Source organism: Natator depressus, chromosome 23, assembly GCF_965152275.1.
Source record: "Natator depressus isolate rNatDep1 chromosome 23, rNatDep2.hap1, whole genome shotgun sequence".
NCBI classification, from domain to species: domain Eukaryota; kingdom Metazoa; phylum Chordata; order Testudines; family Cheloniidae; genus Natator; species Natator depressus.
Genome location: NC_134256.1, coordinates 22,760,956 through 22,777,416, shown reverse-complemented (window position 1 = coordinate 22,777,416; position 16,461 = coordinate 22,760,956). Strand labels below are relative to the sequence as shown.

General features: G+C 67.5%; 2 protein-coding genes across 2 annotated transcripts; one reads left to right on the top strand and one right to left on the bottom strand.

Moving 5' to 3' along the window:
- The first annotated feature begins 650 nt into the window (after positions 1-650).
- FGD1 (FYVE, RhoGEF and PH domain containing 1) lies at positions 651-12,830 on the top strand. The gene is given in 19 exon segments (XM_074937460.1): positions 651-2,294; positions 5,199-5,372; positions 5,694-5,854; positions 6,075-6,494; positions 7,183-7,272; positions 7,439-7,587; positions 7,768-7,924; positions 8,256-8,394; positions 8,868-8,926; positions 9,258-9,404; positions 9,654-9,746; positions 10,358-10,437; positions 10,633-10,663; positions 10,919-10,994; positions 10,997-11,004; positions 11,256-11,381; positions 11,522-11,668; positions 11,994-12,137; positions 12,415-12,830. Coding segments are annotated over 19 exon segments (2,541 nt in total). The 5' UTR covers positions 651-2,188; the 3' UTR covers positions 12,649-12,830.
- A 122-nt stretch (positions 12,831-12,952) lies between these two features.
- TSR2 (TSR2 ribosome maturation factor) lies at positions 12,953-15,638 on the bottom strand. The gene is made up of 5 exons (XM_074937869.1): positions 15,516-15,638; positions 14,419-14,509; positions 13,985-14,076; positions 13,602-13,781; positions 12,953-13,423 (listed from the first exon to the last, which is right to left on the bottom strand). The coding sequence occupies exons 1-5, from the start codon at positions 15,594-15,596 to the stop codon at positions 13,337-13,339; spliced, it is 531 nt and encodes a 176-aa protein (XP_074793970.1). The 5' UTR covers positions 15,597-15,638; the 3' UTR covers positions 12,953-13,336.
- Between the last annotated feature and the right edge of the window lie 823 nt (positions 15,639-16,461).

The window sequence follows — 16,461 nt, the reverse complement described above, 5'->3', positions numbered from 1 at the left end:
AGGACTCCTGGGTTTCCTCACTGGCTCTGGAAGGGGAATGGGGTCTGGTGGGTTAGAGCAGGGGGCTGCGAGCCAGGACTCCTGGGTTCTCTCCCTGGCGCTGGGATGGCTGGTCGGTCGCGTGGCGCTGGGGCTGAGCCGGCAGGCAGGGGTTTAAGCACCTTCAGGAGTTCAGGAAATAATCGGGATTCCAGAGCCCAGCTGGGATTTCATTCAAAGGCCCCGATCCAGGCAGCTCCCGCTTCCCTTTAACTGCAAGAGAAACGGCTCCTCTTGTTAGCACCAGCCCCTCTGCTGAGTCACAGGGCTCCTGGGTTCTCTCCCCAGCTGTGGGAGGGGAGTGGGGGCTAGTGGTTAGAGCAGAGGGGGCTGGGAGCCAGGACTCCTGGGTTCTCTCCCCAGCTCCCGCTCACTCCAATCCCCTCCCCTCCGTATAACTGGCCAGGCGGGTGAGCCAGCAATGCTCCGGCAGCTGGCGACTCGGGGCCGGGAAGCCTTTGACGGGGCCCGCCAGGCCCGAGCCATGGCGAAGACAAGTCTGGCATGTCTGTAATCAATGGGCGTTCCCCGCCGCGTGTGGTTCCTTTCCAGTGCCTGGCTCTGCGCCTTTAAATCCTCCCCCCATTGTTCCCATCTGCTGTGGTTTGAAGCATATTATCCCAGAGCAGGAGGAATTTCCCCCCCCACCATGTGCAAGCAGGGAAAGAAGCCGTGGGCTGGATTTAGCAGCAGATTTCAGAGGTTTCCCCCCCTCTCCTTGGGAGAAAAATCCCTGGCCTCCCAGAGGTGGATTTCCCTGCTTAAAATAGCCAGCCAGCCTGATTTCGAAGAAACGCAGTGAAGATCCAAGTTGGCTCTTTTGTTTGGCAGTAACCCCTCGGGAACGCAGGCTCTGCTCCGCAAGGACTCGGAGCTTGCGCTGGCTTGGAGCTTACGAAGCTAGAAACAGGAGCTGACACCTGGTTTGAAACCAGCAAATTGGAATTTACGACTGGTCTGGAACTTAGGAAACGAGGAATCGGCGTTTACAACGGGTTTGAACCCAAGAAATCCCAGATGACAACTGGTCTACAAGTGGTCTGAACCCGAGCCGTCCGCGGTCACTAGTTTGTAATTGGCGAAGCGAGACTTGGGCGTTTACAGCCCGGCTGAAGGGCCTCACAAGGCAAGAAATCACAACTGGTTTGAAACGTAGGACGCCAGAAATCGGCGTTCGCAGCTGGCTGGAAGCGCTCAAAGCTGAAAACGGGAGTTTACAACTGATTTTAAATGTCCGAAGCCAGAATTGGGAGTTGCCAACCGGTTTGGATCTTCCTTCCAAGCGGCGGGAAATAAATCCGAACCTGACTACAAAAAGCCGTGAAGCTGGGCTCCCGATGAGCGAACCCTCCCTGGAGGAGATGGGTGGGTACAACTGATGTGAAACCTCAAAGGAGCAGAGCTGGGACCTCGCGGCTGAGGGAGAATTTCCGAGCCAGGAATCGGCAGCCCCACGCGCTGTGGCGGGGGAGAAGAACTCGTTCCCCGGGGCAATGAGCGAGACCCTCGTGGGGAGTCGAGGGATTGACTAAAGACGACTCGGACATTGCATCTGGCTGGGGACGGTTTCCAGGACGGCCCACGCGAAAGCAGCGCTTGGCAACCGAGGAAAACCTCCCGGGAGCGAAGAGGTCGGGGTTTGGCAAGGCCAGAGCTGGGGAAGTGGCTGCCTTTTGCCACGGCTGCAGAGCGGCCCCCCGACCCGGAGGAACCCCTGGACTTTTTTGCCGAGGGCCGTCCGAGGCCTTGCTGCGTGGCCGAGCCTGCGTGGATGGAAATCCCACGTGGGCTGGGTGTTTTCCCCCCGTCCTCGCTCCGGGTTCGTGGGCAGAGAAGGGGGTAGCGGATTTTGCAGCAAGCCAGTGGCGCGTGGGGCCCAAGTGAGCCAGGCCCTCCCATCCCAGCCTTGGAGAAAACAGACCCCCTCCCTTCCCCATGCCTCCAGCCCCGCGCTGACGGGGGAGCAGGCGCCTGCGCCCCCCCGGCGAAGGAGACCCACCCTCCGCTCTCTTGCCAGCCTCCGGGTTGGGATCGGACGCCCCTGGCTGAGGATGTGGCCCGAGATCCCCGGGGCTCGGGGGGGCCTGGGACCGGAGCTGGGGGGGGATTGAGGCCCGGAGGGAGGGGTGCAGACATGCAGAGGGCCAGTATGGTCGGGATCCCCAGCCTGGACCAAGCCGGATCCTTCTCCCAGCAGTGCAAGGCCATGCGGTTCTCCTATCACCTGGAGAGCGGGGCCGGCGGGCACCGAGCCGGTAAGGGGGGGCTGTGAAATCTGGCGGGGGGGACACCTGTGTGGGGGTGATTTCTTTGTCAAGTGGGGGAGGGGATTGGAAGCCCAGACTCCTGGGTTCTCTCCCTGGCTCTGGGAGGGGAATGGGGTCTAGTGGTTGGGGGGGGGGGGCTGGGAGCCAGGACTCCTGGGTTCTCTCCCTGGCTCTGGGAGGGGAATGGGGTCTAGTGGTTAGAGCAGGGGCACCCGGGACAATGCCAAACTCAGGTCCCTTCTGCTGCAGGTTTTGGTGACAGGTGACGTTCGCCCCCCGGGTTTTCGAGATTTGTCTCTTCCCCTGGACTTGGCCCTGTCCCCACCCAGCCAGTCCTGCCTCTGGGCGCATGGGGTGAGAGCGGCTCCTTGCCCTGGACGGCGGGGGGTGGAAGGGTCCCAGGGCACAGGGGGCTGGGAGGGCAGCCCCTGGTCTGAGACCCTGGCTCTGTGACCCCCCCTCCCCTCCCAGAGCCGGGGAGAGAACCCAGGAGTCCTGGCTCCCAGCCTCCCCGCCCCCCTTGACCAAGATCAACCCCCTATCCTGCCAGATGCTGTACAAATCCCCCTGGCTGATCAGGACCCATCCCATCAGGCCCCGACAGTTAGCAGGAGACAATTCCTGCCCCCAAAACAGAGGTGGAAGGGGAAACTGAGTCACGGAGGGGTGAGAGGACTGGCCTAAGCGCGGGTTTACCAGGTCTGGAACAAAGACTCACGGGGCGGGGGCGGGTGTCTGTGTGTGTGTCGGTCCCTCCGTGCGGACCCAGCGGGAGGGGACGAGCCTGGCTCAGGGTCGGTCTGTCTGCGGGACCCTCCTCTTGCGACACATTTCCAGCAAAACAAAACAACCACAGTGTTATTGTTCCCAAAGGGCTCAGCTGATTCGGGATGCGAGAGACCCCGTGATTGTCCAGAGGAAGGCTGGTCAGGACTCCTGGGTTCTCTTCCCCCCAGACCCCGGGAGGGGAGTGGGGCCTAGTGGTTAGCAGCAGGGGGGTGGGGGTGGGGCCAGGACTCCTGGGTTCTTCCCCCTGCTCTGGGAGGGGAGGGGGGAGCCAGGACTCCTGGGTTCAGCCGGGGGAGGGGCTGAGATGGAAGGGCTCAGATTTGTGGTTTAGGCTGCAGTGGTGATATTTGCATATTACCCACAACCCCCTGCATCTCCCGGCTCCCCCCAGTCCTGGGCAATCTCGACAGGCATCTCTCCCGTCCTGCTGACCCCCTGACCCCTCTCCGCCAGGGGTGCATCCCCAGGGCATCAGACCCTGCCCCAACCTCCTGCACCCCCCCCCCCCGCCCCCTGGCTGCTGATGTTCATTAACCCTCTGAAGTCGCTGCTGCACAGGGAGCAGCTAAACTTGGGGGGGCTGCGGGTCGGGAGTGAGGGGCACCGGTGGGGCTGGGCTGGCAGGGGGCTGCGGGTCGGGAGTGAGGGGCACCGGCAGGGCGGGGGGGCTGGGCTGGCAGGGGGCTGCGGGTCGGGAGTGAGGGGCACCGGTGGGGCTGGGCTGGCAGGGGGCTGTGGGTCGGGAGTGAGGGGCACCGGCAGGGCGGGGGGGCTGGGCTGGCAGGGGGCTGCGGGTCGGGAGTGAGGGGCACCGGTGGGGCTGGGCTGGCAGGGGGCTGTGGGTCGGGAGTGAGGGGCACCGGGAGGGGCTGGGCTGGCAGGGGGCTGTGGGTCGGGAGTGAGAGGCACTGGCGGGGGCTGGGTGGTTCTCTGAGCCCTGTCTCTCCCCCACACCCTCAGGCAGAGGCGGGTGGGGCGGTGCCAAGGCTGACAAGGTTCTTACTAGGCAGCCAGGTGGGTGAAATCACAGCCAGCACCTGGTGGAGTTAAGGTGGCATCGGGATACCAGGTAGGGCTGCGAGTCGGGAGTGAGGGGCACCGGCGGGGCTGGGGGGGCAGGGCTGGGCTGGCAGGGGCTGCGAGTCGGGAGTGAGGGGCACCGGCAGTGAGAGACGGTTCCTTACCTGCCAGCCTGAATACAGAAAGGAAACTGAGGCACAGAGACTCCTTTTCTTTATGTGGTTACAGGGGAAGCCCAGAATCGGACCCAGCCAGTCCCCGCCCTGGGGCGTGGTGGGAGCCAGCTCCCCCTAGAGGGGACAGGCCCCATGTCCCATTCCCCGCCCCCCTGAGCCAGCCAGCCCCCCCCAGGGCTGGATCAGAGCCGGCGCCCCCAAGCCCAGTTCCCTCCACCTTAAGCTCCTCTCCGGGCCTACGGGATCCCGTCTGTTTGTATCTCCTGGGCAGGGCCGTTGCTAAGATCTGGGATCCCAGCCCCCCCGCCCCGTTGTCTCCCCCCCAACTTCCCCCTTCCTGCCCTGGTCCCCACGGGTCCAGAGCTGAGAGCAGTGGGGGTGAGTGGTCCTGGGGGGGGCCGGGAGCCAGGACGCCTGGGTTCTCTCCCGGACTTTGGAACGGGGGTGAGGTGTAGTGGTGAGAGTGGGGGGGCAGGGCTGGGAGTCAGGACTCCTGGGTTCTCTCCCAGATCTGGAAGGGGAGTGGGGTCTGGTGGGTTAGAGTGCAGGGCTGGAGCGGGCTGGGAGCCCGGATGCCTGGGTCCCCTGTTCCACCCTTCCTCCAAGCTCAGCCGTTTTCTCCTCTGCTCTTTTGACCCCCCAGACGAGGGGTGCGCTGTGGGGGGGGAGGGGAGCCCCCACTGCTCTCTGCCTCCCCCCGACAGGTGCAGACAGCAGCTGGCGGGGTGGGGGTTGGAACCTATGGGGGGGACCCTGCTAAGGAGGGGCCATGGGGGGGCTGCGGAGGGGGAATTGCAGGGAGGGGGCACTGGAGGGGGATGGGCAGGGCAAACTTGTGGGTGGGGTTGAGGGGGCACAATGACCCCCCAACCCCCTTCAACCCAGCCACACCCCTTCTCCCTTCCAGGCCCCCCAGGCCAGGGCTCCCGGCTGCTGGTCAAGAGTCTGTCCCTGGAGCCGCGAAGCGAACCCTGGCGTCCGGAGAGCGCCCAGCGCCTCCGCTCAGACCCCGGGCCCCACAGCGACAGGGGGGAGCCCCACCCCGCCCTGCCCAGGAGGGCCCTGGGCCCCAAACCACAGGGTGAGTCCCGCAGGGCGGGCGGGGGAACTGGCTGCTCCAGCCCCAGCCTCTGCCAGCAGGAGCTGGGGGGGCATTGGGGGTGGAGCGCTGGGGGAGGGGCCAGGTGCTGGGGGGGCATTGGGGGTGGGGTGCTGGGGGAGGGGGCCGGGTGCTGGGGGAGGTGCTGGGGTGGCTTGGTGCTGGGGAGGCATTGGGGGTGGGGCACTGGGGGAGGGGCCGGGTGCTGGGGGGGCATTGGGGGTGGGGCACTGGGGGAGGGGCTGGGGGGGCTTGGTGCTGGGGGGGGGTCACATTAACCCTTTCCTCCCTTTCCTTTTCCAGTCCCTCCCAAACCAGGTCATCTCCAGAGCACCCATCCCCCGTGGCCCCCGGCCCCCATCCCCCCGCCCCCCTCGCGCCCCCTCCCAGCCAACCCCCGCCTGGGCCCCCGGAGCCCCCCGATGCCGCACCCCGAGGCTCAGGATGGAGCTGGCTCCACAGCCGTCTTGACCCTCATCGAGAAGTTTGAGAGGTGAGTGCGCCCCTCCCAGAGAACCCAGGAGTCCGGGCTCCCCCGCACCCCCGCTCTAACCCACCAGATCCCACTCCCCTCCCAGAGAACCCAGGAGTCCGGGCTCCCCCCACCCCCGCTCTAACCCACCAGACCACGCTCCCCTCCCAGAGAACCCAGGAGTCCTGACTCCGTTTCCCTTCCTCCTGCAGGGACCCTGTAATCCTGACCCTGGAGCAGCCGTCCCCCACCCCCAGCTCGGACCCCCCGAGCCCTGGGGAGGCCGATGTAACCCCCAAGTCGCTGGCTCTCCTGGGTCTGCCGGCGGGGGAGGACTCAGGGCCAGCCGGGCAGGGGACCAGGCCCCCTGCCTGCCCCCCCCGGTCCCCAGCGGGAAACTGGCCAACCGGGACAGCGGCTTCGACAGCATCAGCTCCCCGTCCCCCAGCGAGGAGCTGGGCTTCGGGGGGGACGAGGGGCCCGTGGGGGAGGGCGACGGGGGGGGCAGCCCAGGGTCCCCCCCCTGCCCAGACTCCGAGGTGGACAGCGACCTGGACGAGGGGAGCGGGGATGACGGGGGGCCGGCGCCAGGCACGGTGCCCCCCCAGGCTGAGAGACTGAACGCGCCGGAGGTGAGATCGATGAGAGCGGCCGACCCCCTGCCCCACAGCGCCCCCCTGCGCCTGGCCCTGCCTGCCAGGGGAGGGTGCCCCCAGTACCCAGCCCTGACCGCCAGGGGAGAGCGCCCCCTGCTCAGCCCCCCGCCTTGCTCCCCGCCCCACGGCGCCCCCCAGTACCCAGCCCTGACCGCCAGGGGAGAGCGCCCCCTGCTCAGCCCCCCGCCTTGCTCCCCGCCCCACGGCGCCCCCCAGTACCCAGCCCTGACCGCCAGGGGAGGCGCCCCCTGCCCAGCCCCCTGCCCCACGGCGCCCCCCAGCGCCTGGCCCTGCCTGCTAGGGGAGAGTGCCCCCTGTCCAGCCCCCCGCCTTGCTCCCCGCCCCACGGCGCCCCCCAGTACCCAGCCCTGACTGCCAGGGGAGAGCACCCCCTGTGCAGCCCCGCACCCCATGGCAATACCCAGCGCCCAGCCCTGACTCCCAGGGGAGAGCGCCCCTGCCCCGCTCCCTGCCCCATGGCGCCCTCCAGCACCCAGTCCTGACTGCCAGGGGAGGGAGCTGGGGGGCAGGGGGATGGGGTTGGGGCAGGGCAGGTCTGTGTGTGTGAGGTGGGGATATGGTGGGGCAGAGGCTTGGGGGTCGGGGCTGTGTGTATGGGGTTGACACCTCTCTCTCTCCCCCTCCCCCCCTGTGCCCCCCCCAGCTCACAGCCCCCCAAAAAACCTTCCACATCGCCAATGAGCTGCTGCAGACAGAGAAGGCTTACGTCGCCCGGCTGCACCTGCTGGATCAGGTACCAGGAACTGCGGGGGCTGGGAGCCAGGACGCCTGGGTTCTCTCCTGGCTCCGGGAGGGGAGTGGGGGCGGGTGTTAGAGCAGGGGGGCTGGGAGCCAGGACGCCTGGGTTCTCTCCCGGCTCCGGGAGCGGGGGTGGTGGTGCTCACTGGTTCCCCCCGCAGGTGTTCTGTGCCCGTCTCCTGGAGGAAGCCCGCAGCAGAAGCTCTTTCCCCGGCGACGTGGTGATGGGGATTTTCTCCAACATTTGTTCCATCTACTGTTTCCATCAGCAGTTCCTGCTGCCGGAGCTGGAGAAGCGCATGCAGGAATGGTGAGCGAGCAGTGGGCCGGGGGGAGGCGTGTGTGAGACGTCGCCGAGATGCAGCCACCTCTGGGGCGGGGCAGCTGGGGAACCGCCGCACAGAACGCTGCATGGGGGATGGGCTGGCTCCGGGGCATGGGGCCTGGGACATGGGGGGCCAGCTCTGATCCCACCCCCCGCCCTCCCCAGGGACAGGTACCCCCGCATAGGGGACATACTGCAGAAGCTGGCACCATTTCTCAAGATGTACGGGGAGTACGTCAAGAACTTCGACCGGGCCATGGAGCTCGTCAACACCTGGATGGAGCGATCCGCCCACTTCAAGCTGATCGTCCACCAGATCCAGGTGAGGAACCCAGGCTCCCGGCCCCGGCTCTAACCACCAGCCCCTGCTCCCCTCCCAGAGCTGGGGAGAGAACCCAGGAGTCCCGGCTCCCAGCCCCCTGGCTCTAACCACCAGCCCCTGCTCCCCTCCCAGAGCTGGGGAGAGAACCCAGGCGTCCGGGCTCCCAGCCCCACTGGCTCTAACCCACCGGCCCCTGCTCCCGTCCCAGAGCCGGGGAGAGAACCCAGGCGTCCTGGCTCCCGGCCCCCCCTGCTCTAACCACCAGCCCCCGCTCCCCTCCCAGAGCTGGGGAGAGAACCCAGGCGTCCGGGCTCACCCCCCCCCTTTGCAGATGGAGGAGGCCTGCGGGAATCTCACCCTGCAGCAGCACATGCTGGAGCCCGTCCAGAGGATCCCCCGGTACCAGCTGCTGCTGAAGGGCTACCTGCAGCGCCTGCCCCCCGGCGCCCCTGACAGCCGGGACGCAGAGAGTGAGTGGGGCGCTGGGGCTCTGTGGGTATCTCGGGGGGCAGGCTGGGAGGGGGCTGGGCGGGGGGCTCTGTGGGTATCTGGGGTGGCAGGCTGGGTGGGGGGCTCTGGGGGGCAGGCTGGGCGGGGGGCTCTCTGGGTATCTGGGGGGGCAGGCTGGGCAGGGACTGGGCGGGGGGCTCTGTGGGTATCTGGGGCGGCAGGCTGAGTGGGGGGCTCAGTGGGTATCTGGGGGGGCAGGCTGGGTGGGGGCTGGGCGGGGGGCTCTGGGTATCTGGGGCGGCAGGCTGGGCAGGGGGCTCTGGGGGGCAGGCTGGGCAGCAGGCTGGGCGGGGGGCTCTCTGGGTATCTGGGGCAGCAGGCTGGGCAGGGACTGGGCGGGGGGCAGGTTGGGCGGGGGGCTCTGGGTATCTGGGGGGGCAGGCTGGGCGGGGGGCTCTCTTGGACTCACCCCGTCTCTCCGCCCCGATCGCAGAGTCCTTGCAGCTGATTGCGACGGCAGCCGAGCATTCGAACGCCGCCATCCGCAAAATGGTACACCGGGGTCTGAGTGCGAGTCCCGGCCTGGGCGCTAGGGGGCGCTGTGCTGCGGGGAGCAGGGCGGGGCTGCGTAGGGCGATGCCACAGGGACGCTCGCCCACCACCGAGATGCAGCCACCTCTGGGGACAGGCGGCGGGGAACAGCCACACCCAACGCCGCGTGGGAACGGCTCGCCAGATGCAGCCACCTCTGGGGCGGGGCGGCTGGGAACAGCCACACACAACGCCACACGGGGAGGCTCCCCTGGCCCCGAGAAGCAGCCGGCTGGGGGGCAGGGCGGCTGCTGGGCTGTGGGGCAGGACCGACCCCCGTTCTCTCCCCCAGGAACGGATGCATTCCTTGCTGAAGGTGTACGAGCTGCTGGGCGGGGAGGAGGACATCGTTAGCCCCACTAACGAGCTCATTAAGGAAGGCCACATCCTCAAGCTGTCGGCCAAGAACGGGACCACACAGGACCGGTACCTGATCCTGGTGAGAGACCCCTGGGTCGGGCTGCCCTGCCGGGGGCTGGGAGGGGGGCTCTGACCCCCATATGAGGGCAGGGGCTTGGCTGGGTGACCTCTGACCCCTGGGGGGCTCCCTGGTGGCCTCTGTACGAAGGGAGGGACTGGTCGGGTGACCTCTGACCCCTGGGGTGGGGGGGTGACCTCTGAGCCCTGGGGGGGGTTGGGGGGGCTGGTTGGGTGACCTCTGACCCCCTCTCAACCCCCTTCTCCCCAGTTCAACGACCGGCTGCTCTGCTGCGTCCCCAAACTGCGCCTCCTGGGCCAGAAATTCGGGGTCCGGGCCCGGATCGACGTGGAGGGGATGGAGGTGGGTGGGGAGCGCGGCCCCCGCTATCGTCCCTCCCCCCAACACCCCCCTCAGTATCCTCCCCCCTTGCCCTCTGCCCGCCCCGCTATCCCCCCTGCCCCATCCCCCGCTATCCCCCTCCCCCCTGCACCCCCCCCGCACACCCCTTGCCCTCCCCCGCTATCCTCCCTCCCCCTCTATCCCCCCTCCCCCTGTGCCCCCCTGCCCTGGTATCCCTCCCACCCTTCCCCGATATCCCCCCTTCCCCTCGCACCCCCCTCCCCGGTATCTCCCTCCCCTGCGCCCCAGTATCCCCCCTTCCCTGTGCCCCCCTTCTCCGGTACCTCCTTGTCCTGCTCCCCTGCGCCCCCCCGCCCTGATATCCCCCCTCCCCGGTATCCTCACCCCGCACCCCCCGCCCCGGTATCCCCCCCTCCTCTGGTATCCTCCTGTGCCCCGTTTCCTCCCCCCGTATCCCTCCTTGCCCAGGCCCCTGTGCCTCAGTTTCTCCCCCCTCCCCCGGTATCCTGCCCTGGGCCCCTCTGCCCTGGTATCCTGCCCCCCCGGATCGAGCGGGGGTGTGGGGGGGTTTCTGACCCGGCCGCTCCCCTCCCAGTGTCTCTGTCCCGCAGGTGAAGGAGTCGAGTGGCGTCAACCTGCCCCGGACCTTCCTGGTGTCAGGGAAGCAGCGTTCGCTGGAGCTGCAGGCGAGGTAGGGAGACCCCCCCGGTGTCCCCACTGCCCCCCGGTGCCCCCTCGCCTTGTCTCCCCCCCCTAGCCTGGTGTCCCCTCTGCCTCCCTCCACAGCCTGGTTATTCCCCCCCCGCCACCGCCCAGTACCCCGCCCCCCACATCTACCCCGCCCCCCATTAACACCCCCCTCCGTGTTCCTGTTTCTGCCCTTTAGGACGGAAGAAGAGAAATGCGACTGGATCCAGGTACCTGGGGGGCCTTGGGACTGTCCCCCTTCCCCTTGCATGGGGTGGGGGATCCAGGGAGCGGTGTCTCAGGGGGGGACAGGGAGGAGGGGCGGGATTCAGCTCAGGGTCACCTCTCACCTGCCCTCACAGCCCTTCCCATCCCCATCTGTGGGGAGGGTCCTGGGCCACGGTGGGGCCTGCTGTGGAGGGCATGGGGGGGGGCTGCCGGGGGAGGAGCACCTCCCTCCCCTTCTCATTCCCCTGCCGCTCCAGGCGATTCGGGCCACGATCCTGAAGCTGGAGCAGATGCCGGTGGGAGCTTCCCCCGGGAAGAGGAGGAGCCCTGGGCTGGATCGCTGGTGAGCTCACACGCGTGTGTCCATGCGTGGATGGCTGAGTGTGGGCGGGACCTAGGGGTGCAAGTGCAAGAGTGAGACCTGTGTGTGCGAGGGAGGGAACTGGGGGTGTGCATGAGAGGGCGGGACCTGTGTGCACACGTGCGAGGGCAGGACCTGGGGGTGAGCGTGCGAGGGCAGGATTTGCACGTGTGCGCGCAGGGCCGGGAGCCGTGTGCGCCCGTGCGAGGCCCCGTGCCGCTGTCCCCGTGCAGGGCCGGGAGCTGGGCCGCCGGGCGCCGACGCCGATCCGGGAGAACGAGGTGACGCTCTGCATGCAGTGCCAGGAGCCCTTCGCCGCCCTCACCAAACGCCGACACCACTGCCGGGCCTGCGGCCGCGTGAGTCCCGGGGGCGGGGCGGGAACGGGACAGGGGGCCTGGGCTGCGGGAGGGGGCCCTGGGAGCCCAGGACCCCCGGCTGGGCCGGGCCTGTCTTGGGGTCCCCCCGGTCTCATGCTTCCCCCCCCCGGCTCCCCCAGGTGGTCTGCGGGAAATGCTCCGAGTTCCGGGCCCGGCTGCTTTACGACAACAACCGGCCCAACCGGGTCTGTGGGGGCTGCTTCGCCGCGCTGCACGGCCCCCCCGGGCCCCCCGGCCCCCCCCCGCGCCGCCGCTCCATCCTCGAGGTGAGTCCCCCCCCCAGGATCCCCCCCCCCGAGCCACTGCTCCATCCTCGAGGTGACTCCCCCAGCCCCCCCTCCAGGATCCCCCCCCGAGCCACCACTCTATCCTCGAGGTGAGCCCCCCGGTGCACTCCAGCCGCCCCCCCCCCACGCCGCTGCTCCATCCTCGAGGTGAGTCCCCCTGGTGCCCCCCAACCACCCCCCCACGCTGCTGCTCCATCCCCCAGGTGAGCCCCCTGGCACCCCTAGCTCCCCCCCCCCCGGGCCCCTGCTGAGTCCCCCCTTGCAGCGGGGCCCCCGGGCACTACTGGGCATTTCTGCCCCACAGAAGCAGGCGTCGGAGGCGGCCGAGCGCAGCGTCGTCTGCAGCTCCCTGCACTACATGGAGCCGGGCGCCAAGGCCTGGCACAAAGGCTGGTTCGTCGTTCCGGAGAGCGAGCCCCTGGTGCTGTACGTCTATGGGGCCCCCCAGGTAGGGTCCCCTGCGGCCCCCACCTGCTCTGCCCTGCCGGCCCCTGCCCCCAACCTGCAGCTCTGCCGGGCCCCCCACCGCCGCCCCGTAACCCTGGCAGGCCACAGCTCCCCACTCCCGCACCCCTGCCAGGCCTTGCCCCGCGGCCCCTGCCGGGCCCCCCGACCCTTGCCAGGCCTCCCACTCCCAACCCGCACCCCTGCCCTGCCGGTGCCCCCCACTCCCGACCCGCAGCCCCTGCCCTTCACGCCTGACCCCCATCTCTCCGGCCCCCCAGGACGTGAAGGCCCAGCGCAGCCTCCCGCTGATCGGCTTCGAGGTGACGGCCCCGGACCCGGGGGTGCGGCTCGACCGGCGTCACTCGTTCGCCATCCGCCAGAGCCAGCTGTGCTGGCAGTTCAGCGCCGAGTCGGAGGGGCTGCAGCGGCGCTGGATGGAGGCCCTGAGCCGGGCCGGGCGGGGGGAGCCGGCAGCCCCCCCCGGGCCCGTCCCCGAGGCCGAGGGGCCCTGACGGCACCGGGGGGCTGGACTGGACCCGACCCCCCCAACAAACGATACTTGAACTGTCCTCAGGCACTTTGAACTCACCTCCCCGCACAAGTGCAGGCCTAGCTGTTAACCCCCTCTTTGTTCAGCTGCGAGCTGCCCCCCCCCGCGGGATCGACAGGCCGGCTCACGCGGCGCTCGCCAGGGACAGACACTCGCTTCGCAGACCGCCGTTTTATTGTTGCTGACGTGCAGTGGCTGGCCACTAGGGGGCAGCCTCCCATCCACGGGGGCACCCCAACCCCCCCCCCCCCCCAGGAGATGGGGGGGCCCGGATTTTCTAGAGTTCTTGGGAGCCGGGCATTGTTGTTAAAGCTCCGTCAGCCGATTTCTTAATAAAGGTTTTGTTTTGTTCGGGTCGTTTCGTTTTCAGCCAAGGTGCAGGGAATGGGGGGCGGGGCCTGTCCCCTCTAGGGCGCGCCGGCTCCCACCCGGCCCCAGGGGCAGGGGACTGGCTGGCTCAGGGCAGCAGGGAATGGGGGGCGGGGCCTGTCCCCTCTAGGGGGCACCAGCTTCCCCCCCCCACTGGACTAACATGCCCCCCAGCTGTTGCCATATCGACACATTGTGGCTACACCTGGTTTCTTCCCCTGCCCATCTCCCTGCAGTGAAGCCCCCCCAGGCCACACGCGGGGGTGTGGGGGGGTCACCCCTCATTTCTTTTTCTTCCGTACGACCGTCCAGCCGTCGTCTGCCGGGGGAGGGTCCGGGAGGGGCCTGGGGCTGCTGCAGTCCATCACCTGCAGGGATGGGGTGCAGGAGTCAGAGCTGGGATCCCTCCCAACCGCAGCCCCCCCAAGATTGAGCCCAGCCAGCTCCCTACCGCCCCCCAAGATCAGCCCCACGGGCTCAGCCAGTTGCATATCCTGGCTCCCATCCCTGATTCCTGGCCTCTGCTCTGGGCCCCACGGCTGGTACCTCCTCCGGCTTCTCCTCCTCCTCCTCCTCCTCACTGCTGCTCCCCTCGGCGGGTCGGGCCTGGGCGGCTGCCCTGCCCACCTCCTGCTGCCTCTGCACCAGCCGGGCGATGGCTTCTGTCAGGGCCGGCCCCTCGCCGCGCTGGCACCGGGCAAAGAGCAACTGGAGCTGCTGGCTCACCTGCCGGGGAGGGTGGGGGGAAGAGATGGGATCAAAGGCCAGGGGGTGTCCCCCCTCCTTCCAAGAATCCCCCAGGGCAGGATAACCCCCCCCCACACACACGCTCTGCCCTCACTCCTGCAGTCCCCTGGGGCAGGGTTGAGAGATGGGTGGAGTCGCCTCCTCCCAAGCACTACGGGGGCTAGGACACGCAGCTGGGATACCTCAGCCAAGCTGCCGTCCTCAATGATTGTGTCAAACTCGTTGTTCAGCACCTCGGCGAGGAAATCCTCCACCTCGTCCGGCTCCAGGGCCGCTGCAGAGAGAAGGAGACTCAGAGCTAGGGAGGGCGGACGCGAGCTTTCAGGACCCTCTAGCATGGAAAAGGAGTGAAGGATTCTGGGATTGGAGGAAGACTCCCAGCTCCCTCCCCACCCTACTGCTTTAACCCACCAGACCCCACTCCCCTCCCAGAGCCGGGGAAAGAACCCAGGAGTCCTGGCTCCCTTTGCTCTATCCCACTAGACCCCCACCAACCAAGACTGGGGTCCCATTCACGACAGGCGTAGCACAGACCCCCTGCGATCTTGGGGGCTCGAGGAGCCGGGCCCTGAGGCGCTGCCGGTGGGAACGCCCCATCGGTGTCGGCGGGTCTCACCGTTGCTGTGGAAATACTGCTCCACCACGCCCACCAGCCACTCGGCCTTTGCCCGGCCGTGTGCCCCGCCGAAGCCATGCTCCACCGCGATCTGCGCCGGGGAGAGAAGTGTGGACGTTACCCCTTGGCCTGGGCCTGCGAACCGGGGGGCAGGCAGGGCGCGGGATCGCTCGGCTTCGGGACGCCGGCTGTTCTAGACGGGACCGTGCTACCTCGCCGTGTTTCTGTGGGAGGGCTGTGTGGGCCTGGGGGCAGGGACTATGGGGGACCTCACCCCCCCGCTGTGTTCCTGTGGAGACAGGGAGGGAGAATTCCTATAGGGGACCTCACCTTTGCAGTGTGTTTCTGTAGGGACGGGGGTGGGGGGGTGGTGTCTACAGGGGCCCTTGAGACCTCTGTGTTTCTATAGGGGACCATACCATCTCTCTGTGTTTTTAGAGGGTCTGGAGAGGGTGTCTATAGGGGACCTTCCCGTGTCTCTATTTTTCTATAGAGCCTGGTGGTGTTTCTATGGTGATCTTGCCATCGCTCTATATTTCTATAGGGTCTGGAGGACCCTTGCCCTTTCTGCATTTTTCTATAGGGACAGATGAATCTATAGGGGGATCTTGCCCTTTCTGCGTGTTTCTGCAGGGTCGGGGGAGGCTTGCCCTTTCTGCATGTTTCTACAGGGTCGGGGGGGGGCTTGCCCTCTCTGCATGTTTCTACAGGGTCGGGGGGGGCTTGCCCTTTCTGCGTGTTTCTACAGGGTCTGGGGGGGGGGCTTGCCCTTTCTGCGTGTTTCTACAGGGTCTGGGGGGGGGGCTTGCCCTTTCTGCGTGTTTCTACAGGGTCTGGGGGGGGCTTGCCCTCTCTGCATGTTTCTACAGGGTCTGGGGGAGGGGGGGGCTTGCCCTTTCTGCGTGTTTCTATAGAGTCTGGGGGAGCTTGCCTTTTCTGCGTGTTTCTATAGGGTCTGGGAGGATTTATAGGTGGCCTTGCCCCTTCCGCGTGTTCCTATAGGAGGCGAGGCCAGGCCAGGCCAGGCCTTGCCTTGCCTTGCCGCCCCCTAGCTCCGGGACTCGCTCTGCCCCCCACCCATCGCCCCCCGCTCTCACCTGCAACGCGGCCCAGCTGCCCAGCACCGCCCGGACCCCCTGGCTGAACAGGCCACGTGTCTCCTCCCTGGGCGCCGCCATGACAGGGGGCGCCAGGGCGGGCGGCAGGAACCGAGCGCGGAGAGCATCGATCCCCCACCCCGGCCGCCGTCAACAATCGCACGCCGGGCTCGTCGATCGATCGGTGGCTCCGCGCTCGGGCCGTGGGTTCGAATCCGGCTCTCCCTCTCTGCAACCGGAGACCGCCCCCGCCCCGCCGGGCTCCGGTGCGGCGCTGCCCTGGGTTGCAAACCCTGCAGCGAGGGGCTCAGGCTAGATCATCTCCTGGCCCCTTCTGGGGACTCCCCCTCCCCCTGGTTTTCCGATTTAGTGACCACGTCTCGGTCTGGAGGGGTCTGTGCAGTGCCCGGCACAACTGGAGTCCTGGATCTCGCATGGGGTTGGTAGGTGTTACCATGACGCAAATTATGATGGACGACAGATGGTTCTACCTGGAATCATAACAGAATCCGCGTCTTCCTCCCTGGGGCTCTCCGGGGTCTGTTCGCTTGGGTCTTGCACAGGTCGGGATGGCGGGCGGTCTCTGCAGAATTGCTCCCTGGGAAATGGGCGCTGGTACAAGGGTGGCTATTCCAGAGGACTCGCCCTCCATGCTGTTTGACCCTCTCTGTCCCAGGCTTGGTGTGTCTGGGTCAATAACACACGTCACACTTAGACTATCCCACAGTTCTGGTTTCTCCTTTGCAGGGCCTGCAAGGCCCCGGATACGTGCTGCCATTCCACAAAGGGATGACCGTGGTGGATGAGGTGGGATACCAGTGTTGGAAGAATGGGCAATCTCCACCCACTTCCTATCACTTCCCACTGGGTTGAGTCCTTCTCTGGGGATAGGGGGAAAGCAAGACACGGCTGGGACGGAGATCACCTAGGCAGGGATGCAATGCGG

Bases quoted from the DNA above. Each gene is read 5' to 3' on its own strand.
- TSR2 (XM_074937869.1), bottom strand. From the start codon at position 15,596: ATGGCGGCGCCCAGGGAGGAGACACGTGGCCTGTTCAGCCAGGGGGTC. The intron at 14,077-14,418 runs GTGAGACCCGCC...TTCTCTCTGCAG, and splicing joins GCAGTATTTCCACAGCAACG to CGGCCCTGGAGCCGGACGAG. The intron at 13,424-13,601 runs GTACCAGCCGTG...CCATCCCTGCAG, and splicing joins AGGAGGAGAAGCCGGAGGAG to GTGATGGACTGCAGCAGCCC.